Below are 25,712 nucleotides of genomic sequence, written 5' to 3' on the forward strand. Positions count from 1 at the left end.
TCTAATTTGGCTATTCGGTAGGTGGGAAACTTTCTTGATATGCTGTGACCTGTGGAGCAGTGGGACTGAATTATCACGCATTACTCCAGCCTTGGTCGCAACAATCTGTTAACCATTTGTTATTAAATATAGTACATATTAAAATAATTCATTAAACACTCACTAGAAAGCTGTCATTAAGTAGTCAGTTATTTTCAGCAGCTCCACAATGTGCTCGAGAGGAATCTTGTTTTCAGTTGAATTCTCTTAAGTGGCTGTTCTTGAAGGCAAATTTTAAATTTAGAAGCACCTTCACAGATAATGAGCAATTGGACTATACTGAACAATGCAAAGAGAAAGTTGTGTGAGAGCAGGCTCTAACCCTTGTTAGAGCTTTGAGATGAGCAGTAAAGCATCATGACTGTGGCTAAAATGCACAAACCAGCACATGGAAAGCAATGAGTCAACACCTGTCTGATATATTTGCATCCTCAGAATCACTGACTCCTTGTTTACGATCTGAAAGTCTGGGAGGGTAAAACCCATTGTTCTGCAGGTGTTACCCCTGCAGTCTCTGTTTTTCAGAAAAGGTCTGCAATCTGTGTTCTCTGTTGTCCTGGTAACCAAGACTTCTTTCTTTTCCTTAAGCAGATTAAATGTGAGGTCATCTGACTTCTCGGACTCCATCCTAAACTTTTAAAAATCAGTTTTAAAAAAAAATCATGTTACAAAGACCAGCGTTCATAAGAGCGAGAAATGGAAAGGGTTAATAGAGGTGGGCAAAATGGGTTTTAAAGAGGCTTTTGAAGGGAACAGGAGAGGTATCAAAGCAAAGTGGTTAGAGTAGTTCTCTCCAGCAATGTGCAACAGTCTGTGAAACTGCTCACATGGATATATTTTAAATAAAGTTTCTAGCTTGGAGTACTGTGTTTGGTACTGTTATTGGTACTGTTGAATTACTAGAACAAAATCAGTGGTATAAAATGGAATTGTTTCTTTTTTAAATCCTGATGTTGGGTGAAAAATGTCAGGATCAGAGGATACCCACATGCTGAAACTCTCACTCTGTCAGAACATGCAAACATTTCAAAAATGCAGATATATAACACTGCTGTTTCTGAACTTTTACACTTGTACATAAAACTGGCTCGTACATAAAACTGGCTCGTACATAAAAATGTCTGATATACCCTTTTCTGTAATACATTGGGGTATGGGGTGGGGGAGGGAGGGATGGGTTACATATTCTACTGCTTTATTTAAATTTTTTAGAAAGTTGTGGAGAGGAATTTTTGATGCTGTATGACTTTATAACTGTCATGGCAAGTATATGCCACAAAATGCAATAGGCCATTCTAATTGGTTCAATCAGAAGTTCACTGATGTGATTGGTGCTTGTTCTGTGATCTGATTAGTCAAACTGGCTCTGCAACACTATGGCACTATCTTAAAAAGTAGTTTAAAATCTTTTGTGTGGGAGCACTTTCCATTTTAAAAATTCCTGTATCCATATTTGTAATGGAAACTACCTACTACTTTCCTCCAGCAGGTGATGGTTCATTGCCTCCACTGGAAGAAAGGTGTAATTACAGCATGACAAGTTTACTTAGGTAGTTTCCATTAGAAATATGAATATAGAAGCTAATAAAGGAAAAAACATATTCAGACCTAATTTTTCAATAGATTGAAGATATATTAATAACTAAAACACCATGTTGTCAGTGGGTAAGAATATAAGAATGTAAAAAAAAATTATTAAATTGTGTTTAGCCATGTTTACTTGATTCTCCTCTAATCGCTTTGCACAGGTTTTGGGGGGGGGGGGCGCGTGCGGATGGGACTGATACAGCAACATAACCAGTTAGTGTATATACGGTATGAAAGAACTCCAAGCAATTGCTAGGACTTGTCCAGCATGTATATTACTCTTTTATGCACATCTTACTCGTTCAATTCTATAAGCAGGGGCACCTTGGATAGTATTTAATTGGTAAATTTGATTTCTCTCTTTTCTAGGTGGTACAGCTGCATGTTGGGAAAGAAATGCAGCTTGGCTCCATTGAAAGAAGAACTTCGACAACAAGAGGTAAGAATTGAGATGGGGAAGGGAAGGAAGATGGGAGATTGGGTTACAGTTCCAAAAAGAATTCTACCTATCATTCTGGCATTAAAAGTATCTAACACGTTGGAAGATTTGGCAGACCTGGAGTGCAAATTCTAACACTTAAGTTGACTTGAGCATCTTAAACTTTGTTGGCTTGACAGTAATGATTTATCCTGTAATTGTGAATTCCTAAAACAACTTACTTAAGTTGACAAAGTTTTGCATGTCTTTGTTGTACTACTTATGAACAAGATGGAGTGTGCCAATCAGTGGTAGTGAACATTGAGATCTGATTAGTAGGACACTGGTTAGTGCTTATGATTTACTCACATGGTGAATTCCATATATCTGTAGGGCAATTCCAAAGGAAGCACGGAGTGAAAGCAAGTCCCTTTCCAAAATGGGAAGTCAATTGGCACCACTATAGTCTAACTGCTGTCAACTAGTGGAAGAGCCTGGAGTAAAGGTCACTTAACTGACTTCTCAATTGGATTAGTATTTGACATAGGATAATTACATTTTTAAAAAGGGAGAAATTTAAAAATAATAAAGTCGCTATGGTCTGAGAGGATGTGGATCTTTTATGAGCCATTCTGCAGGCCAGATGTAAACAAAAAATACCTTTCCCAGGATTTAATTGTGAAAAATTTAAATTGAAAAATTGAAGGCATACGGCCTCCTTTTGATACGCTCCTTGATACACATGTAGATATAAACTTATATTTTGAAAAGAAAACTAAATATTGGTTATATTGTACTAAATAGTTTTTCACTTTGGAAATAAGTTTGCATTTTTTTTTTACTGAAGTTATCATTGATTGACATGATAAAAATTGGCAGCCTGAGGCTAAATGCAGCAGTTAATGTGCAATCAGTCAAGCTTTTGTTTTAGTGTCTAAACACCTGCTGTATGTCATGCAGGTCCCTAAAGTCACTCACACTGAATTCTGTCAAGGGCGAACCATGAGGTGGGCTTTGGCATGGAGCTTTTATGACGATGTAATTATGCCTGTAAGTATTGCATTCAGTGACTCATAATCAGTCCTCCGTCTTCTATTCCAATTTTAACCACAATGGGAGCGTCAAACCAGGGTAAAATATTTCAATGATCATACCTCATTTATTATGTGGAGTTCCAATGTGTACTGTGCAGAATAGAATACTGTATTACCATGCTCTGCTAAACCCCTGATTTACCAAGGATGCTGAAATGTAAAATTAATATGTATTTAAACATTAAAAAGTTAATGCAAAATAATAGAATCCTGCTGCCACTGAATTTTGGGTCTACCAAATGGATTCTGGCCTAGTTATGGATTGAGACGATCTGTTCTAGTTTATCAAATGGGTCCTGGTCCAGTTGTGGTTGCAGACTGAATACGGTGACATTATTAAATCTATGTAGACTGCAAAATCTCGGTACTAGTGGCACAAGATGTATTAATTATTCAGCATCAAAATTTATATTTATTAAGGATTACAAAAATGTTTAGTAAGATTTTGAAGAATATGTTATTTCTCTTCTAGGCATTTTAATTTAATCCCGAGGGGAATTTTTAAAATATTTTATTAAAACCAAATCCTACATTTTGCCATTTTAGGTGGCCAGCAAATAGTCTATGTTTGTTCAATGTACAATGATTGCTGGCATTTATATAGCGCCTGCAATGTAGAAAAATGTCCCACTAAGCTTCACAGAACCGTGAGAAAGATGCATTTTTTGCAGCCTGGACGGGGAGAAAAACAGATTTGAATCCCAGCCTTTTCTGACACACAGCCAAATATCTAGAATAGCAATGGGTTGATAATCTCATCTAACTTTTCAAACACAGTAAAGTTGAACTGCTGGGTCAGAGGGAGCAATTGTACCTATATCAATTCACCACTTACCAACAAGAACAGTGGTGTCAATATCCATAGAAGACACTCAGTCTGTCCAGCCTTGCCATTTGAGATTCGTAGCCAGATTGAGAATTATGCTTGCTTAGAGATGAAATAAACTTTTTTTTCAAAAGCGTGCTGAGAAAATCACTAAGATGATCGCAGTGTTGGGGCACCATTTCACGAATTGATTCATTTGACCTTAATATACATCTCCCAGCTCTTATGTTCAATGCATTTAGCCCCTTGAGATCTAAACTTAACTTAATAGCATTTTAATATAAATCATACCAAGATCCTTCCATTGTAAAATAATCAGAAATCCCAAAACATGACATGATATAGAAATTTATGATTGATTTTGATAACTAAATTTGGAAAAACTATTTTCATTTGACAGAGCATTGGTACCAGGACGTCATAAATGTAAGGTTATTGCCAGAAGAACAAAGGGAGAGATTAGGGATTTTTTTTCCCCACAGTGTTAGTTTAGACCTGGAATGCTGTACCAGAAACACTGGTAGCAGAATAATCCATAACCCCTTTCAAAGGGAAAGTGGATAAATGTTTGAAAACAAATCTAAAAAGGTATGGAGAACGGGCAGGGAAATTGGTATAAGTGGGATAGCTCTTTCATTTAGATGGCTCAGGTGGAAAGAGCCGAATGACCTCTGTGCTGTAAAGTTCTATGTTTCCTCTTTTTGAGAGATTCTGGACTTCAAATCAGGGCTTTAGTTCCTTACATCTCACTTTTTGATATAAGATAATTCGGCCCCTCGAGCCTGCTCTGCCATTCAATAAGATCATGGCTAATCTGATTGTGGCCTTAACTCTACTTTCCTGCCTGCCCCCCATAATTCTCGACTCCCTTGTGGATCAAAAATCTGTCTAACTCTACCCTGAATATATTCAATGACCCAGCCTCCACTACTCTCTGGGCTAGAGAATTCCAAAGATTAACAACCCTCTGAGAGAAGAAATTCCTCCTCATCTCCATCTTAAAAGGGAGACCCTTTATTTTGAAAGTTCTAGATTCTAGAAAGTTCTAGATTCCCCCATGAGGGGGAACATTGTCTCAGCAGTATGCTTACTCCTTACACCACAATGTTTGCTGTAACATACACATTCTAATAAAGACAACATTTGAATGCACTTTATATTAGATACCACTTGTAATATATATCATACTTAAATTTTTAAAACAAGGATAATTGGCTATTTAATACACCTTTCTTTCAATTGAATCTCCCACAGTCCAGTTGCTTCTATGAAGGTACTTCTTCCTCACTGCTGCGGGTTCTAGATTCTTACTCGAAGTAGATCAGCAGTGTGTGCAATAAACTACTCAAGTCATATCTGGGCTGCTTCCCAATTCCAAAATAAACTGCCCTTCTTTCACTCTTAAAACCCCATGGAAAATCTTCCTGTCATTTGAGCTCCATAGAAGCATATGGTCATGGAGATGCCACTGCTCATTTTGGAAAGCAATCACTTAAATTCAGAGTGTTCATTGTTATATGACAGAACACAGATCTGCAGTAATCATTATTGTATCTGAGTTTGCTGCAGGTTGGATACATGGTTGCTACATGCTCTGGTACAATATTTGTTTAACAGTTGCAGACTATTGTGGTGTTACCATGTTTTTGAAGTTTGCCTTTCTCTTGCCCGCCCAGCTACTGATGATATGAGTGGGAGGAGGTTAGGATTTTACCAGAAACAATAATCCCTCGGGTGCATTCCCAATTCAACAAACTGTTTTCTCCAAAGACTCATAAATAACTTTGTTTCATTTTCATGTACGTTTAATTTTAAAGACAAAGGGTGGCCACACCTTAGTGTAAGAAATGATTAAAGACGCCTTGCGTTGAGCTTATCATTTTTTGAAAGCTTCCATCTCTTGGTGTCCAATCAATCACATGACTTCATTATCCTGTGAGATTCCTTAGGCTATTGGGAAGAGACAAATAGGGATGTTAATAAAACACTAAGGTTTTTTTTTTAATTAGCCTAGGATCTCTTGACATTTTCTTTCTTCCATCCGTTCATAATATTAACTGCATTGCTTGATCAAGATCGCATTTGCTTGTAAACTTGCTGAGGATTAACAGCACCAAATAGGATGTTTGTATGAGTCACAGACAGCCTTGATCTCAAAAGGCTTTAGTGAAAAGACTGGTCTGGTTTCGTTAAGTGTTTTAAAGATTGGTTCATTATCCTGTAATGCAGATGTACACTAAACCTAGAAGATGAATTTCTTGTTTAAAAGAAAAATATTGTATGCAGATCCCGTCACTGTTGCCATGACATCTGGCATCTGTCCCAGGAAGGAATTTAGTATCCCAAATAGCCATCTTTGTTTACAGTAACCTTTCGTTTTTCTGGCTTATGTTTGTTTTTAATAAACAATTTTATAATTTTTAACATGAGAAACTAGTCTTATTGCAGTTTGGTATATAATGTGAGACCTGTGATTGATGTGCTGTCTCCTGGTGAACTTATTTGTCATGATAACGGCAATAAATGGACATGTTTCAAATTTGAATAACAGTTTGATAATGTACATTTTTTAAATTTTCCTTTTCACTCTTCTGCTCTTCCTTCCTGAAAACACTAAAGCCAAAAACTGTAATATGGTTCCAAAGTTGACGAGGACGCTCCAGTTACCTGCCAACTTCCGACTAGGATAGGAGCCTCAGAGCTCAGTCCAATAGTGTCCACATAAGCACACTTTGCACAAGGGTCAGTTGATACCCTTGCCTGGGGACACTGCCACAATTTATAATGTCACAATGACGCCTCAGCTTTGATCGTCTATCTTAAGGCAGATTGAGGTTTGAACCTGGAACTTTTCTGGTCTGTATGGTACAGTATAATTTTACAACTGAGCCATGAAGTGGAGTTGTCAATTTAATCTTATTTTGTATTAACCCCCTCCCTCGTGTGTGTACAGGAGTGCACACACATACCCTGCCTACAAACGGCATTTTGAAGTCCTTTCAAACCTTGCTGCAACAAAGCAGAAGTGATGCCATACAAACTTTCAACCACAAACCTCCCCATTGTACTGTGAAGTGATAAACAACGTCACAGACTTTTACTGACAGTAGCTTTGTTTTATATTACTGGAGAAATACAACAAGGATTTTTAGGTCTACCTCAGGACAGTTATAGTTTAAATGGCTATTATCCTGCTTTTTATGGTGTACTCTATACCCCCCCGATGTAAGATAATGGAAATGGTGTTAAATTTGACAAACATTTTTGTAATTCTTCTATTTTTTTCCTAGATTTTACTGGAATATTAAGTTTCGCAGCAGTATTTGTGCTGCTTGGCAAGTACTGTTTTTCGGCAGCCTTCCTCAGTTACAGAGAGAAGCCTCCTGGGGTACTTCTGCCTGTTACTGTGTTCCCCTCGGGCACAGTGTGGGATTCCCAGGCTTGTTAGTGTTTGTGTAACACAGTCTGGAACAGCAGTGGCACACCAGCTGATGCATGTTGGCTGCCTTGCAAATTAATGTGGTTTTCTTTTTCCACTTCTGGATTTTCAAAGATAAAGATTATGTATGCTTGTCATTGGTAAGACCTTGTCATCATAGACCCTCTTTTAATGGGGTAGCTTGGAAATATAATGTTTGGAAATTAGGAACTCCACCTGCTGTCTGGAGACATAAGTCCTTGTTAGTTCGGACTCTGATTGATATCTAAGCATGACACCAGGTTTAAAGTGAATTAGGTGGTTGCTAAAATGACCTTGACATCGCAACATCTACTAGTCATGCCTACAATAAAAACCTCAGATGTAATGTCTTATTTTTCTTGGATCAGGACATGAGATGTTTAGCTTTTTTAAAGCAATGGATAAGGGAAAATTGACCCAAGTCTTAAATGGGTCCTGAAGGTATTTTGATACTCAAAGCAAGCATTTAGCAGCACATAAAGGAGATAAAGAGGAAGAGCAACACGAATGATTTTCCAATATGATTGAGAGCACCCAGTGAGTTTACTCTCAAAGTAGAAGACTAAAAACAAGGCAATTGTTGATTTAATTAAAAAGCTTATTTTTTTAAATGCTTTTGAGTATTTAACTTATTTAAAATAAGAGTACCATCTGTTCCATTCGCTGGACATTGAGTATTGAGCACAATTACATTTTTGTCATTAATAAACATATCAAAACAGAGAAGAAGCTGACATTTGTCAGTCTGGGTAGCAGCATGTTGTTAATAATGCATTCCCTAGCCTTCCATTAGATGCACTTAACCTGCTACCAGAGTGCTGGTGGTTTCTGATTCGCAGTAACCCAGCAACAGTTCTATGCAGTGTAGCAGTTGATGTGCACAGCAATTAGTAATCTTCTCAGGGGGATTTTTTTTCTCTTTGACACACTCACCTCCTAAAGACCCAGAATCAGGATAGGCTGCCAAGAAAAAGGAAAGAAAAGGAGCAAGTTAGGCAGAAAAATTGGCCTAATTTTCCTCCCCTTCATGTGGCCAGTAGCTGAAATCTCCTGACACTTTTATCTTTTAACAGAGTCTAAAAACAAAAGAAGATACATCAGTGATGAAGGAACAGCAGCAGCCTGGCAGTTGATTAATTTTTGTTTTGGAAAAACTCTGGGCCTTCCACCAACTGCAGGCAAACAGCCTTCACCCAAACCAACAGAAAAGCTTCAGGTTAACGTTAAAGAAAGGTTCTATTCAAAGTGGCAAAGGGAATTCTCTGTGTCCTGTTCAGCATTCCTGCATGAAATATCCTCCAATTAGCCAATAAATCACCTTGGTGCCTTTTGTGAGGTATTGCAGGTGCAGAATGGTGCATTCGTTTTTCTACTAGTCTTTATAATCTGAAAAGTAATTAATTGAGTAAAGCGCTTTGAGATATTTTGACAATGTAATAAGGTTCTATATATACAAATGCACATATTTCTTTCCATTTTCACTGGGTATATATGAGATTTCCTTTGATTATTTTTTTGAAGAAGTATCTGGGCTACTCTAAGCACCTTGCAACAGTGATATGGCCAAAATCAGGATCTCTGTGGCGTGGCGATTGAATTTGTGCCCTATCACCACATACTGCCCACTCCATTTTCACCACCCTATATCTGTTAAGGATCATATTTTACTTTATTATTATTATAGAACGATAGAAATTACAACACAGAATGTGACTATTCAGAGCATCATACCAGTACTAATGCTATCTTTTCAACTGGAGTTACTTACTCATAGAATCATGCAGCACAGAAGAAGGCCATTCAGCTCATTGCTCCTGTGTCAGCTGTCTGAAAGAACTATCCAATTACTCCCACCTCCCTGCTCTTTCCCTATATCTCTGGAATGTGTACATATTCAGCTGGAGGAGGGCTAATTTCAGTGAGTTGAAAAGGAATCTGACCCAAGTGGATTTGATCAAAGATTGGTAAGTAAAACATTAAATGAGCAATAGGATGCCCTCAAAGAAGAGATAGTTTGAGTACAGACTATACATTTTTCCATGAAGGGAAAAGTAAGGGCATCCAAAGCTGGAACTCCCTTGATGACTAAAAAGAAACAGAAAAAGGAAGCTTATGATAAACGTCAGGTTCATAATTCAGTAGAAAACCAAAATGAATACAAAAAATACAGGGAAGAACTGAAAAAGGAAACGAGCAAGGAGAATGTATGAGAATAGATTAACAAGTAACATAAAAGGGAACACAGAAGTCTTTTACAAATCCATAAATAGTAAAAAGGTGGTCAAAGGAAGGGTGGAACCAAAAAGGAGATCCTGTGGAGGCGGAGGGCATTGCTGAGATACCAAATGAGTACTTCGCATCTGACTTCGTTAAAGAAGATAACTGCCAATTTCACAGTAAAGGAGGAAGTAGAGAAATTGGATAGGATAAAAATAAAGAGGAGATACTTAAAACGTTAGCAGCTCTTAAAGTAGAAAAGTCACCCAGTCCGAATGGGGATACACCCTAGGTTACTGAGGGAAGTAAAGTTGAAAATTGCAAAGGATCTGGCCACAATCTACCAATTCACTTTAGGTATGGGTGAGGTACCAGAGGAATGGAGAATTGCAAATGTTGCACAGCTGTTCAAAAAACAGGCGAGGGTTAAACCTGGGCATTAGAGGTCTATCAGCCTAATGTCTGTGGTGGGGAAACCTTTAGAGACAATCCTGGACAAAATTAATTGGTGCTTGGAAAAATATTGGTTAATAAATGAAAGCTAGCACAGATTTGATAAAGGTAAATTAGTTTGACTAACTTGATTGAGTTCTTCGACAAAGTAACGGAGAGGTTAAATGAGGGTACTGCGGTTGATGTTGTGTATATGTACTTTCAAATGATGTTTGATAACGTTCCACACCATAGAGTTGTCAACAGATTTGAAGCCTTGGGGTTAAATGGGCAGTGACTGCATGGATATGAACTAGGCTAAGAGACAAAAAGCAGAGATGGCTAAGGGTGAACTGATAAAGCTGGTCAAGATTTTCAGTAGTTATGATCAGCTATGTAGTGGTTGTATCCATTGGCGAGATGGTAACGAGAAGGCACCAAATTTAAGAGAAGCACAAAAAGAATTAGAGGATAGAAAACAAATCTTCACACAGATAGGTTATAGTGTAAACTTTTCTAACCACAAGCTGTTGAAGCAGAGCCCATCATTTCTTTTAAAAGGGAATTAGATGTTCTCTTGACCGAGAGAAATATTATAGGGTATGGGAATTGAACAGGAGAGTGCGAGTAGACTTGGTGGCTTGTGTAGGGAAAGCCATCAGCACAGAATTGAATAGTCAAATGGCCTATTTCTGTGCTGCAATATGCTCTGATTCTGGTGCCACTCATTGAATGTGCAACACACTATGTAAATAGTTTGGTTATTTTACACCGGCATGTTGTCACAAGTGGTGCTTCGTCGCATCTTTCAAGTCCATCATTTTCTTTAAGTCTTTTATATTCGTTATCTGATGATATTGCTGTTGGGTCACATCTTATTGCATAAAGCAGCAGCTGTGGTGAATGTTCCCTTGTGCATTGCCATATATCAGGAAGGAGCAGCTAGCTAAACCAAGGATATTCTTCTGCTGCTGAGATACTGCATAGTTCTAATGTATTCTATTGCTAGCCCCTCACTGTAATCGACAAACAACACCCAGTGTAACATTTATTCACTAATGGAGAACCTGTATTTTTGAAAAGCGGACTTTGACATGCTTATGGCTGTTGTGCCTTTATTCAAATGCCTCTCAAACATAACCTCATGACATTGCACGGAAAACAGTGAAAAGACCTCACTGGTAGAATGTTAATATCCCCTTTTTAATCATTTCTGATGCATTTATATTGCATCAGGAAGCAGTTCTGTATTTGGCTCAGGTGGCAGTTGCTGTACAAACCCGCTTTGTTTATATTGTGTAAATTCCATAGCAACGGAATGGCAAATGGTATTGTACGCAAGTGAGGTAATTGAGAGGATATGGAATCTATTTAATATACCCTGAAAATTCAAATACAGATCTGGAGTGAATCCTGTTGAACAGCTACTTGAACAGAATTGGAGCAAATCCTAGCTATTGACATGGCTACTATGGACATGGTAAACCATGCTTGATGACAATAATGTCAATCTCAGTTTTAAAATTACCACTTGATCTAGCATCAATTAATGTTTATGAAGATAATTCCAAACTTCTGCCACCCTTTGTGTGAGGAGTGTTTCCCAATTTCATTCCTGAAAGGTCTGGCTCTAATTTTTTTGACAATCCCCTAGCCCTATACTCCCCAACTAACTGAAATTACTTCTCTCTCTCTACCCTATTTGTTCCTCATAATATCTTGAAAGCTTCAATCAAATCACCTCTTAACCTTCTAAATTCCAAGGAATACAACCCTAGTTTGTGTAATCTCTCCTCCTGATTTAACTGTTGGAGTCTAAATATCATTCTGGTAAATCTATGCTGTACTCCTTCCAAGGCCAACATATCCTTCCTAAGGCGTAGTGCCCAGAAGGGCTTTGTATAAAACTGAAACATGACTTATATCCCCTTATACTCTAGTCTTTTACATATGAAGTCCAGCATTCCATTAGCCTTTTTGATTATCTTCTGTACCTGTTCCTGGCATTTTAATGACCTGTGTACATGGGCTTCCAAGTCTCTTTGGACCTCCATTGTTTCTCGCTTTTCACTATTTGGAAAGTACCTTGTTCTATCCTTTTTGGATCCAAAGTGGATGACCTCACACTTGCCCAAATTGAAATCTGCCACAGTTTTGCTTCATAAATGCAAAAGTAGCTTAGTAAATGCAAAGCACTTCGCTGGCTTGTGCAGGTGAGATGAATCACTCAGTCCTCCACAGACAGAAAACCCTTTTCTGTTTACATCACTCATGGAGAGTGCCTTTTTTGGTGTTGTGTAGTCTCTGGAGGTGGCAATATCACATTGTTTACTGAGCTGCTACTGTCGTCACAACAACCATCAGCAGTCTCAAAATAAATAAGTTATAAAAGCAAGCATAGTAAAGATTTCCTGAAAGTGAATAGTTAAAGAAATGTATGAAAAAAAAATCAATCTAACATAAAGCTTAGTGACAGCAATATCATCTTGTGCCCTTGTCCCTCGGTGGAAAGTTAACATGTCACAAAGAAGAATAATGTCTTAGTTTCAGCTTTAACATTAATTTAAGCAGAGCATTTTACAGGGAAAAAAATCACTAAACAGGATGGTATTAGTTGCTCTATCATATTGATTTAAATTCACATTCTTCAATACCTTCAATTTAGAAGAAAAATTTACATTTCTTGTAAATATTATACTGACAGTTCAATTGCACTGATCAATTTGTACACACAGCTGGGATGTCTTTAAGAAATGGTAAATGGCAACACCACCATCTGCCAGTTCCCCTCCAAGCCACACACCATCCTGACTTGGAACTATATCATCGTTCCTTCACTGTCTTTGGGTCAAAATCCTGGAACTCCCTTCCTAACAGCACTGTGGGTGTACCTACACCACATGGACTGCAGCAGTTCGAGAAGGTGGCACCACCACCTTCTCCAGGGCAATAAATGCTGGCCTAGCCAGCGACGCCCACATCCTGTGAACAAATAAAAAAAAGGATTCAGGTTACGTTGTTGAACTTTAACACTGTCCTGAATTGACTTTTCCTTGCTGATTTGGTCCTGTTGCAGTATTTCCACTGATCATTAGTTTCACTAACAATGTTATCATAAATTAATTTTCACAATTAACTTTTAAAATGCTGCCCATAATTTGAATAAAAGCACAGTTATTAACTCGCTGATTCTGATAGAATAGATCTTTTGTTTGTCTTTCTTAAATGTCAAGAATAAAGACATGAGAATGAGGCCCTCTGGTGGTCAGAGCCTTAACAGTTTTTTGTGAAAAAAAACAAGTGTTGGAATGGGCCTCCTTTTACACAGAAAAGATAAATTAACCAGATGCCAGTTGGAGTGGCAATTTTCAGACAGTGGAACCTACACCACTTAGAAGCAATTCTGTTTCTGCTCTTATAAGCTTCAGAAATCAATTAAATGCCACAATCTTCCAGCCTCAACGACAATCTATTTGTTTTTTCTGTCATTAGTCTGGTTGCCACCAAAGGAAGAGCAGTGTGAGTTTGCCCTGAAAGGATTTTAAGCAGAGATGACAATATTAAATATTATACCTGATTAACAATAACACACCCAGATTTGATACAGAAAAGAAAGTGTTTTTTTAAAAAACACAGCAACAAAACAATTAAAGGCTTAGCAAAAATTAGAAAAACTACAGCAATCTTGCAGAAGTATTTCAGTAACCAAAGTTGTGAATGTGGCTTCTAAATGTTTGGACATTGTAATGGCCAAGGCAGGAGTAATACACTGTTAATTCAGTCCCACTACTCCACAGGTCATAGCATATCAAATAAAGTTTCCCAACTAGCGAAGAATAGCCAAATTAAACATGTTATTTTTCCCCCAGAATAAAGCACATCAAACAAGTTATCTTTAAGAACAACAATATTAACTATTTATTAGAAAATAAATATGTCTTAACTACTAGCGAGATAAATCCCTATATATGGAAAAACTTCCTATTTCCTTGACCCTTATGCACACACATGTGCATTTAAAAAAAAGTTAACCAGGGAAAAGGTTTTTTTTTTACTTACAGCTGTTTCTTAGGAATAGAAGTAATAGTTAAAAAAAATTGAGTTTATCATGTTCTGGTAGGATGTTTTCAGTATGGTGAGGTGTCCCAGAGTCAAATAGTCAGATGCCACTCACAGTCTCTCCAGGCAAGGTTGATGAACAGTCTGTGATGGGTAGACGTTCATGGAAATTTAACTGCAGCAGGCGTCACGGGTCTTCTATCAGGGGTGTAGCAACAGGTCTGCTTAGGTCAGCAGCAGTTTAACTGTAGAAGAATTCCTTAAGATTTTAGGATTTCTTAGAACACAGGAGGCAGCAGGAACCACACTGGATGCAGGATTTCTTCTCATGAGCTCTGGGATTCCTTTACAGAGGGAAGTAACACATTTCTGGGTCTTCCTCTCTTGCTCCAGGTAGGTCAAAGCAAAGATTTCAAATGCCTGCCCTTTGTTCAACTCACTGGCGATTTAAAGGGTCCAAAGTGGAAAAAAAACCCTTCCTGAACATGGTCACATGTCCAGACACAGTGTCTCTTGCTCTTCAAAAAAAAAACTGCTCTGAGGAAGGCCAAACCCCTGTGGTTTCTTTGAATTTGCCTGCTTTCCTGTCTTTGTACAAGTTCAACTTCCTTTCAAAGCACCCATGAAGTTCAACTTTTATTATGAACTTCCTTTCAAAACATTGCAGGAATTCCAACTATTTGCAAGTGTCTTCCACGGAGTAAAAAATCCTTTTCTCAGTTTTTAAAACAGACCGAATTCTACGTTCTGAGTACAAAAAACAAACCCTTTGTAACAACATGATTACCAGTGGCGACAAGCACTGTATGTTGGGCAAGTCCGTGGCATGTGCTCCTGTGAGTCGCCTGCTTTAATCCGAGTCCCATGCTATAATCAGATGCAATCAGATGTCTCGTGAGATGGAATTTGGGTATCATAATTGTTATCAAAGAGTACTAAGAAAAATTTAATACTGCTTAAAGGAAGAATATCACAGCTTAAATATTCACAATTGTCCTTTTCCGATTTGGTGCACTATAACTATTGACTCAATTAGAGGCAAATCATATAAAATGCCTAGGTTATGAGCGGCATGGACAGAGTGGATAGTCAGAAGCTTTTTCCCAGGGTGGAAGAGTCAATTACTAGGGGACATAGGTTTAAGGTGCGAGGGGCAAAGTTTAGAGGGGATGTGCGAGGCAAGTTTTTTTACACAGAGGGTGGTGAGTGCCTGGAACTTGCTGCCAGGGGAGGAGGTGGAAGCAGATACGATAGCGACGTTTAAGAGACATCTTGACAAATACATGAATAGGAAGGGAATAGAGGGATATGGGCCCCGGAAGTGCAGAAGGTATTAGTTTAGGCAGGCATCAAGATCGGTGCAGGCTTGGAGGGCCGAATGGCCTGTTCCTGTGCTGTACTGTTCTTTGTTCTTTTGTATTCAATAGTTGAATTATATAGAGATTTATTCTATATGTTCTCAACACTTGTTTACAAATTTCATTAATTAGACATGCCACTAGTGTTATGCAGTTCTTTAGTAACAAACTACATCGCAAATCCCCCCTACATTGCAAGTTTCTTATCTGTGAGAAAAAGTTTGGCCATGGAAGGTAAATAATTTCATTTCTATGAGTTCCATTATGTCTTCCAGAAACATCTCCAAGCACTTTAATACAATGAATTGCTTTAAAGTATAGTCATTGTTACTCTGTATGCCAACCAGGTTCAATAAGGGTCATTTTCCCCCTTTTAGTTTCCCATAGTTGGGCTATCAAGCCTTTGCTAGAGTGTTCTTGAGGCAGTAGCAGGAGGAAATGTCAGTGTGATTATCTCTTTCCTGTGCAAAGTTTCTGTGTTCTTTTTATACCTCCCACTGATAGATTGGCCAAGTTGAAGAACTAATGATATGAGGTGAATTTGTACCCTACCATTCTGGTGTAATCCAGGCGCTTACCCATTGTCTCTCGAGATAAGGAGGCCAAAGAAGAAGAATAGTTCACACCAAAATATAATTTGGAAGATTAGAAATAAATTGTGGTTACCAGGCTGTTCTGAATCAGCTGTTCTCAGTCAGAGCAGTTGGCTTCAGCATCCAGCCTAGAAGGAAAAATCAAGCAGAGTTCCTATTCCTAATTGCTGTTCTGTGATCCCTGCCTATTTAGGGGAGATGGCGGCATAGTGGTAATGTCACTGGACTAGTAATCCAGAGGCTCAGGGCTGGGGACATGGGTTCAAACCCCAACATGGAATTTAATTAATAAAGTCAATTAATTAATAAAAAACCTTTGGAATTGAAAACTAGTCTCAATAATGGTGCCATAAAACTATCATCAATTGTCCTAAAAATCCACCTGGTTCACTAATGCCCTTTAGGAAAGGAATTCTGCCCTCCTTACCTGGTCTGGCCTACATGTGACTCCAGACCCACAGCAATGTAGTTGACTCTTAACTGCCCTCTGAAATGGTCTAGCAAGCCACTCAGTTGTCAAGGGCAGTTGGGGATGGGCAACAAATGCTGGCCTGCCAGTGACACCCACATCTCATGAAAGAATTTTTAAAAATGTAAATCTATAAATGCTGATTGGGACTGAATCAGATCTGACTGTGGCACACTCTCTGCAAATGAATAACCTGTTGACACTCACAGTCTAAGATCACCCAAGTAAAATAACTTCTTAGGGAGACTACCCCAAAAAGAGTCAAGACAGGAGATAATCTAATAGAGGAGAAAGGGTTTTCACGGTCAATGTTCATTAACACGACCATCAGTTAAATATAGATAATAAAAACAAGAAATGCTGGAACCACTCAGCAGGTCTGGCAGCATCTGTGGAAAGAGAAGCAGAGTTAACGTTTCGGGTCAGTGACCCTTCTTCGGAACTGACAAATATTAGAAATGTCACAGGTTATAAGCAAGTGAGGTGGGGGTGGGGCAAGAGATAACAAAGGACAAGGTGTAGATTGGACAAGGCCACATAGCTGACCAAAAGGTTATGGAGCAAATTAGATTTCTGTTGTGCAATCAAATTCATTTTTTGTTTTCAATAAGCTAGAGGTCAAACACGACTTTAAAGTGACTCTCATTAAACATTTGGCTTTTTCAAGAACATTCATGACAAGAATCACTTGCACGCTCTGCGTGTACATCTGTCAATACTTAAACTATTCAATGGATTTGTACCAAGCCTGATCAACAATTTTCCTGTTGTCAGCTGCTATTCTTGTTGTGATGATGTGTGTGCAGGAAACTCACATCAAATCAAAGATGCTTTGAACAGTAATTCTTTTGCTTGAATCATTATTGAAGTATTCCTTTGTATTTGCCACCAACTTATATAATTGGTTTTGTGTCATCTGATTATTGATTCCTTTAGAAAGTAACTATTGAAAACCATGCAGATAATGTGGCATTTTCTTTTTGACAATTAACTTCCTTGTGGTAAATGCACTTTCAGAGGTGAACGTTAGGATCTGCCCTGCTACCTTACTATCTTCCATGCTCGAAGTTTATCCAGAAATTTATTGAGCTGTACAGATCACAGAAGTATGAGGCTTGATCCCCAATCTGTTCTGAGTTAAACCTGATATAAGGAAGTGGGGCAGGAGTGCTATTAGCCTTACAACGCCTACTGTTAGAGAAAGGAAAGTCGACTAATATTCACCCCCCCAATCGCTACCTTAACAATCAAATAACATGTCAGAGTGTCAGCCGTGGCTCAGTTGGTAGCACTCTCACCTCTGAGTCAGAAGGTTGTGGGTTCAAGTCCCACTCCAGAGATATGAGTACAAACAGCTAGACTGACACTCCATTACAGTACTTGAGGGAGTGTGGCACTGTTGGAGATTCCATCATTTGGATGAGATGTTCCGCCAAGGCCCTGTTGGCCTACGTGATGTAAAAGATTCCATGGCACTTTTTCAGAGAAGAGTAGGGATGTTATCCCCAGTATCCTGGCCAATATTAAGAAGGAATAGAAGGATGTGTTGATGGGGTTAGATGAAGAGGGGTGGGAAGGTGCTCCTGTGGAGCATAAACACTGGCATGGACCACTTCGGCCAAATGGCCAGTTTCTGTGCTGTAAATGCTTTGTGATCCTGAATAATTGCCGCTTAATTGAGCTACCGATGGACTCACAGCCACAATGGAACAGTCTGCCCTTTGGCATGGAAGAACAGAAGATTGGTAGAAAGAAGTGGACATAATTAAAATTGTACATAGATACATGTATACAATAACTGGCTTAGAGGGAAAATTCAACCAGGGTTCCTGTTCCTGATGCTATTCAGAGAAAGATGAGATATTTTGCTGGCAGTTCAAGCAGTGTTTTCAGATATGCTGTTGTGCTCACATTACTTAAACTTAATTCATTTAAGTACCAATTGGGTCAGTAAATTCTTTGTAACTTTATTTGATCAATGTGAATAGCAACATTTTTACAGTGGTAAAACTGTTTTTAAAAGTGTATCTGCTGTGCCCTGGCCAATATTTATCCCCCAACCATCATCACTAAAACAGATTATCTGGTCAATATCTTATTGCTGTTTGTGGGAGCTTGCTGTATGCAAATTGACTATGGTGTTTCCTATATTACAACAGTGACTACACTTCAAAAAGTACTTAATTGGCTGTATAGCAGTTTGGGACTTCCCGAGGTTGTGAAAGCCACTATATAAATGCAAGTTTTTTTTTGCCTTTTCGGTATATGGGCATCTTTTCAAGTCATTTCACATTTTTGTTTACTTGGGAAATTTGGTAACAGCTCAATTTGTAGGATCAGATTTTGCTGTCAAAATAACGCGGAGGCTTGTTGTTTCAAGCGTAAATGGTACAGAACTTCAGGTGAGCGTCAGATGCACGGTTAAACACGAATATTCAAATGTTGCTGTCTGAGTTGCGCATTCCACCATTAGCTTTGCGAAAATGGCATATCGCCTTCTGACTCACAGTTGAAATGCATTGAATGGTGTAAAGTTGCTGTATTTGCACGGTAGTTATAACTAAGCTTGGCACAGAAAGTTGTCTTATTTCAAGTGTACATGCCCTGTTCAACGACCTGATGTGTTAATTACTGCCAAAGATTAACTGTTACAAGTGTGGAATCTCATTCCTTCAGGTATTTAGTGTTGAAGGTTTTAAAAATGTTAAAAACATTAAGCGTGCAAGGGCAAATCTAACTAACGGCAGAGGCCATTAAATGCCCTGCTACAGCAAACTCTGGCCCGTATAGTTTTTATTTATTAAGTCAGGTGTTCTGAATTGAGAAACATTGACACCAAATTTTTTCCCTTTCCACTTGATTGTTAGAACTGCAGAATTTTTTTTTTGCCAATATTAAGTGATCACTTTGTACTGTAATGTTCGAGAGGAGAAGTTGCAGTATCTTTCATAACCAGCCTTTCTCTTTATTACCCGAGTCTCCTCCATCCAAGAAAAGGAAGCTGGAGAAGCCCCGGAAACCCATTACCTTCACAGTGTTAGAATCTACAATCAAGGAACTGAAGAATAAAGCTGCAAGTTCAGACCCTGTACGAACAGCAGACATTGAGGTGGTAACTGCAGGAATAGAGAAAATTCTCACTGAGCTGAAGGTACATCTCAGATTCTCTCTCAACTTATTAAAAATATATAGTTGTGTGTTGCCACTGTGGGCTTAAGGTTTAAGATTTTCTTTGTGGTGCTTTGGTGTCACAAGGAGGTGCTAAGCAGAAGCCAAATATTTCCCTCAAGGGAAGAGGAAAACTCATAGGAGAAGCTACTGTTGTACATCTATTAATTGGTGACAGCGCAACAATGATACCTTAGGAACCAGCCATCTCTTGCCCTTCCGACCAAAGAATGTTGTGTAGGGACTTTTTTGGGGGTGGTGGGGGGGAAGAGGCAAGACACAACAACAAAGGGAAGAAACATTATTTTAAAATGGGTTAAGAGTTAGTTACACATTCAACAAACCACAGAATTATCTGCTGTAGCACATAAGCGATTACAGTGTAAAGACCCGTCTGTTTTCAGGTGTCATTAATGAACAAGCTACAACGACAGTACACAAAATGGCAACACATTATGCTACAGGTTGTTGGAAGCCTTCAGTTCTGCACTACAGTGCTTGCAAAACGTGCCTATCAGAAGAGAATTGTTTTTGCTTGTTTAATCTTAAACGGGCGGCGCAGTGGTTAGCACCGCAGCCTCACAGCTCCAGCGACCCGGGTTCAATTCTGTGTACTGCCTGTGCGGAGTTTGCAAGTTCTCCCTGTGTCTGTGTGGGTTTCCTCCGGGTGCTCCGGTTTCCTCCCACATGCCAAAGACTTGCTGGTTGATAGGTTAATTGGCCTTTATAAATTGCCCCTAGTATAGGTAGGTGGTAGGGAAATATAGGGACAGGTGGTAGTAATGTGGAATTAGTGTAGGATTAGTATAAAATGGGTGGTTGATGGTCGGCACAGACGCGGTGGGCCGAAGGGCCTGTTTCAGTGCTGTATCTCTAAACTAAACTAAAACTAAACTTCAGCTATGTTATAAAGTATAGTCAATCCAGCCAACGGTCAATTAATCTTGTAAACTTATTCTAATCCAATTATTTTTAAACATTTCTGTGGTGGACTTCCTGCAAATATTGATGCACTTCTGCAGACCACTCTTTCCATTCCAGTTTCGTGTTTTTTTTAAATGGTGTTGTAGGGATCTAATTTTGTACTGCATCCATTTCGGTGAAAACTAAAATCTGGTGGCCTTCGTTACAAGCTAGTTGGTACACTGTTTAATAAAAGCCTTGCATAAACACTACTCTGTCCCTTGTTCAGTTATAGTAAGCCTGCATAGAGACCCCAAGTGGCTGTATGCGCATAATACACTTGTTCACTGATTCCGATGCAGGGACAGTAGTTCCCAATTTATCTATCATAGAGCAGGTGTCTCAGGAAATCAATTCATGCTGAGGTTCATTACAGGTTAATTGCTAAGAGTGAGAGAAGTTTGCAAATCAATCTGGAGTTGGAAATTTTCTAGCACCTGGCAGTCTGCAAATTTACCTCTTCAACAGCAAAGGCCTGACGGTTTATATAGGCTACTTCCTCAGAGAATATCTAAACAGCAATCTGAAAGGGACAGGCCAGATTCGCATCTCAACATCACAATTACACTTCAGATTGAAGATGCAGTCAGTAACATCATGGGAAATAAACTAGTATACAGTCAACTCTTAATTTACAATCCTTTCATTCAAATTATCTGATAATTCAAATGTGCATAGCACTAATTTCGCAATTTTCTTTGTTACTTGCATGACTTGTTTCAAATTATTTGATAAAAACAACTTTTTAAATGCAGAAGAATGAGTTTCAGTTATCAGCAGAGTTTTGTTGGATTGTTAAAGTGCAAAAGATCGCTTCTCTCTATGGCGTGTACTTTGTTTATGCCAGATTTTGACTGCCTCATAGACTTTGGGTTTCCTATATGTTTAGAGGAGCATTCTCACAACCAGAAACAAACAGCCACATACAAAAGAGAAAAGATAGCTGGGAACCAGAATTCCAAAGTCAACAATTTTCCTTTGTATCCCCAGGTTCTTTATAAGCGTGTGCCTTGTGGGAAAGGCGAAGTAAGTTTATTTCTAACAGCCATACAGAACTCATGGGTCCATGTTCGACGAAAGAAACGGGACAGAGTCAGGCAACTTCGAGAGCTCCCTAGAGCCACATCAGATGTGCTAAAGTCCACAGAAGCAGACCAGACATCTGAAAAGCAATGCAGCGCTAATATTGGTTCTGTCAGGGCTGAGGAACAGTCCGATATTATCAACTCTGCAGAAAGCAGTGCTGAAACAGGAAAAACGACAGTCAGAGCTGAAGAGGAGCTCCCAGTTAATGGGGGTAATAGTTTGTTGAATAAGCTGAATGTAGATCAAGAAAATAATATGGAAACTGAAGAAAAGTTTAACCAATATGAAAGTAGTTTTGCTGGTTGTAAAACTGATGATGCAATTGAGCAGGAAATAGCCGGTTCAGCCGTGGCAAACCCAGAGGGGGAAGATACTTCAGAAGGGGACGGGGGCTGTTTTTTGTTCAAGTGCCTAATGAACGTGAAGAAGGATGGAAAGAATGCCCATGTAGAAATGCACTGGGTCGAGGGACAGAATAGGGATTTAATGAACCAGCTCTCTACCTATCTGCGAAACCAGATTTTCAAACTGGTGGTTAGTTAAAATAGTACTTATGTGTTGTCAACATGCAAGCTGTATTCTTTTTGCTAGTTTTATACAGATAAATTCCCAGGTTTCAAAATTATTTCTAATTTTTTTTTTTACTGGTTTTCATCTGATTTTCCAGAATTTTGAGAATTGTGTTCTGTGCATCTTTTCCAGCTACATTTGGTGCTGCCAGTATAGTTTAGTGCTAACCCACCAGAATGTTCAGTTGCATAAGTTAATTCAATTAGCTGATTCCAGTGAAGGAATTAGTCTGCCTTTGATGAGAAGGTTACAGTCAAAAAATAACCAGCTTTCCCAGTGACACCTACCGGAATAACAATTGCTTACATTTCTTTAGTGACATAAGATCCCAAGATAATTGTAGATGCGGGAGGCCATTTGACCTGTCATCCATCCAGAATTGCCTTAAAGTTCTCCTCATTGGGTTTTTGACTCTGTTTTATCTAGTAGTCCATTCCATACATTTAACATTCTTCATGTGCAAAAAAAAACCTTTAAATGTTGGTCTTAAATTTGCTTTTTACTATTTTGAACCCGAGTTTCCAGATTTTCCTTTTCCCTGAAATTTACTATCTCATGTATACCCCCATACGTTCACATCACAGATGCATCCCTGTGTCTATGTACAGAATGACGTGTTGAGGCATTGTACAAAATGAAGGAAAAGGATAGATGCCAAGCAGGAAGGAGAGAGAGAAAAAGGAAAGCAGGGAAACGAGTTGCAGTGGATCCGAAAGCATGGTTTTGGAAAGTGAGAGTTTTCGGTGAGGACAGCATTGGGCTTGGCTGTTGTCTCGTCCATGGTCAGAAGCACTCATTGCTTTGGCTCACACATGAAGAATAGCCATTTTAATGAGATACTTTAGAGTTACTAGAAAGCACAGTCTTTGACGCTAGCAAGTTTTTCCCACCTTCTGGGAAAAACTGGGGAGATTTCTTTATTTAATAAAAACAGATTAAATGCTGGCTTCCAGTTTTACTTAAAAAAAATAAATATATAGTTTATTAGTGGAAAAACTTTACAGTGTTTCTGTAACCCTGATTACCACCACCAAACCCCACCACCCCCCCCCCACCCACAACCCCAGTGAATGTAATATTCACCCTCCTGTCACACCTTTTAGGTTTAATTTTTTTTTTAAATGAGCAATTACTTAGAATTTATTTGCAAGCTGAAAATGCAGTAAGTCATCAACACACGAGCTGTTAAAATGCTATCTGTGTACTGAAAAATTAGATGTAAGGTATAATCTTTTGGCTGTAAAATTGGACCTTTGTTCTGCCTTCATGAATTTATATTTGGCAAACTTTTTAGATTTATATTTTATATAGCACCTTACATAAACTCAGAATGTTCCAATGTGCTTTACAGTTAATTAAGTATTTTTTGAAGTGTAGTCACTGTTGTAATAGCGGAAACACAGCAGCCAGTTTATGCACAGCAAGATCCCACAAACAGCAATGAGGTAATGGGCAGTTTTTTCAGTGACATTGATTGAGAGATAAATATTGGCCGGGACACATGGGGATAACTCGCCTGCTTCTCTTTGAATAGTGCCATGGACTCTTTTATGTCCACCTGAGAGAGCAGATGAGGCCTCGGTTTAAAGTCTCTTCGAAAAATGGCACCTCTGATAATGCAGCACTCCTCAGTACTGTTCTGGAGTGTTAGCCTAGATTTGTGCATGCAAGTCCCTGGAGTGGAACTTGAATGCACAACCTTCTGACTCAGAGGCAAGAGTGTTCCCAACTGAGCCACAGTGGACATTTTATTTTTTTGCTGAAAGAGTGGAATAAGAGCCAGAAAAGCTGTAAGCCATTGACTTCACAGTGATGTTAGGTACTGATCATTTTATTTATCTGCCATCTTTTGTTTTGACCTGTTGTGTCATTACGTTGTCAAATGGAAACTAATTGTCGCTTTTTTATGAGGACAATGCTAGGCATTGAAACAAAAGGCATGAAGTTTCTGCAATTTTAGCCAGTTAGTTCAGGATAAATCCACAATATAATCTGGGCATTTTCTTAAATATACATACAATAGTAGCACCAACAATCTGTTTCGTCTACTTTGATATACTCTTTGCTCATACAAATGTTGCTTTCTGGCAGTTTTCCCTAGCCTAATGTTTGTGTGTTTTTTTAAAGAAGTGTTAGGATAGCCTATTAATTGTACTGGTGGAGTGTTCAGGGACTCATTCCCTGTGTTCTCCAGTGGACAGATGTTCCAGCTTCTCATCAGGCTCACCAGATGTGCAGAACTCAAGTTCTCCATCTTTTGGGAGAAAGAGAAAAGGACTGAACAGTTAGCCAGCTGTCAGCTGGTCACAGTGCAATATTAAGGGCTTCTGGAGCAAAGTTCATGACTCTCACTGCCCAGCACACCTGGCTGATAGGAGGAAAGCAGTGCAAAGTGGGAAGGTGATTCAGCTGTGTCTGCAAATTCAAAACCTCTTTCTGTTGCTTTTTGCCCTGCTAATTGAAACAACTGGAGTGTTTTATCTGTGGCTGAGCAATTTGAAAAGATATATTTTATGTGTGTTTATATCTAGTTCTGAAGTTCAGGGTTTATATTAGGTTTGTCGGCAAGCATATGAAATAAATGACATTTGTTGCTGAGATGGGTCTGCAAATTTAATCTCCCATTCAGAAAATTTTCAATATGGCAAACAATCTGTGGACAAAGAAACTTAAATTACCCAATATAGAGAGTGGTAAACTAAAAATCCCTGGGGAGGGCACTGATCAATTGAGATTACTGGCGAACTTTGGAATGTGGCCAAGCTGTGTTACATAGAGAGAGCAATGAGACTTGCCCAAGCTTCAGTGAATCACAGAAAAGGAATGTCAATCTTTTGATGGTTAATGTGTTACTCAATGATTATTGTTCTACATTCGCTTACTTCATTTGATGCATTTGAAATTATATATTTGCAGTAAAATAACATTGATATTTTTGTGTTTTTATTGTACACAAATGTACATGTTTAAATACACACATCTGTGGGGGTCACTTGTCATAATCAATACCTAAAGGATTTTCTTCTGTAATCCCTGCACAGTGTATTTTATGGACAATTTCTCTGTAAAAACTGCCATAGATACTGTACACATTTCATCAGCAATATCTGAATTACTTATAAACAACACTCCCATGGTTGGTTAACAGTTTTAGGGGGGGAATTTCCACTCCTAAATGCAGTGCGCAATTTCTAGGGCAATGCAGAGATGCAGCATTTTCAGTATTCCTATTATTGGCCAGGATGCTTGTAGAGCTCCTCTCCTCGATAGTGTTTCCTACAGAATTTCTTAATCTTTCGGCCATGCCCTGTGCGTGCAATGTTACATCATCAGAAATCCCCTGCCCTGCCATGTACCGGAAACCCATAGAACC

General features: G+C 38.7%; 1 protein-coding gene across 2 annotated transcripts in view; it reads left to right on the forward strand.

Moving 5' to 3' along the window:
- Positions 1 to 25,263, forward strand: part of mettl16 (methyltransferase 16, N6-methyladenosine) — a 125,205-nt gene extending 99,942 nt beyond the window's left edge. For both annotated transcript variants that reach the window (XM_068010537.1, XM_068010536.1), the window contains exons 7-10: positions 1,996 to 2,065; positions 3,005 to 3,094; positions 19,530 to 19,703; positions 21,674 to 25,263. In XM_068010537.1, coding sequence (XP_067866638.1) covers positions 1,996 to 2,065; positions 3,005 to 3,094; positions 19,530 to 19,703; positions 21,674 to 22,312 — 973 coding nt within the window. In that variant the 3' untranslated portion in view covers positions 22,313 to 25,263. The remainder of the gene's footprint in view (positions 1 to 1,995; positions 2,066 to 3,004; positions 3,095 to 19,529; positions 19,704 to 21,673) is intronic.
- The last annotated feature ends 449 nt before the right edge of the window (positions 25,264 to 25,712 follow it).

The sequence above is a fragment of the Heterodontus francisci genome, chromosome 30, assembly GCF_036365525.1.
Source record: "Heterodontus francisci isolate sHetFra1 chromosome 30, sHetFra1.hap1, whole genome shotgun sequence".
NCBI lineage: Eukaryota > Metazoa > Chordata > Chondrichthyes > Heterodontiformes > Heterodontidae > Heterodontus > Heterodontus francisci.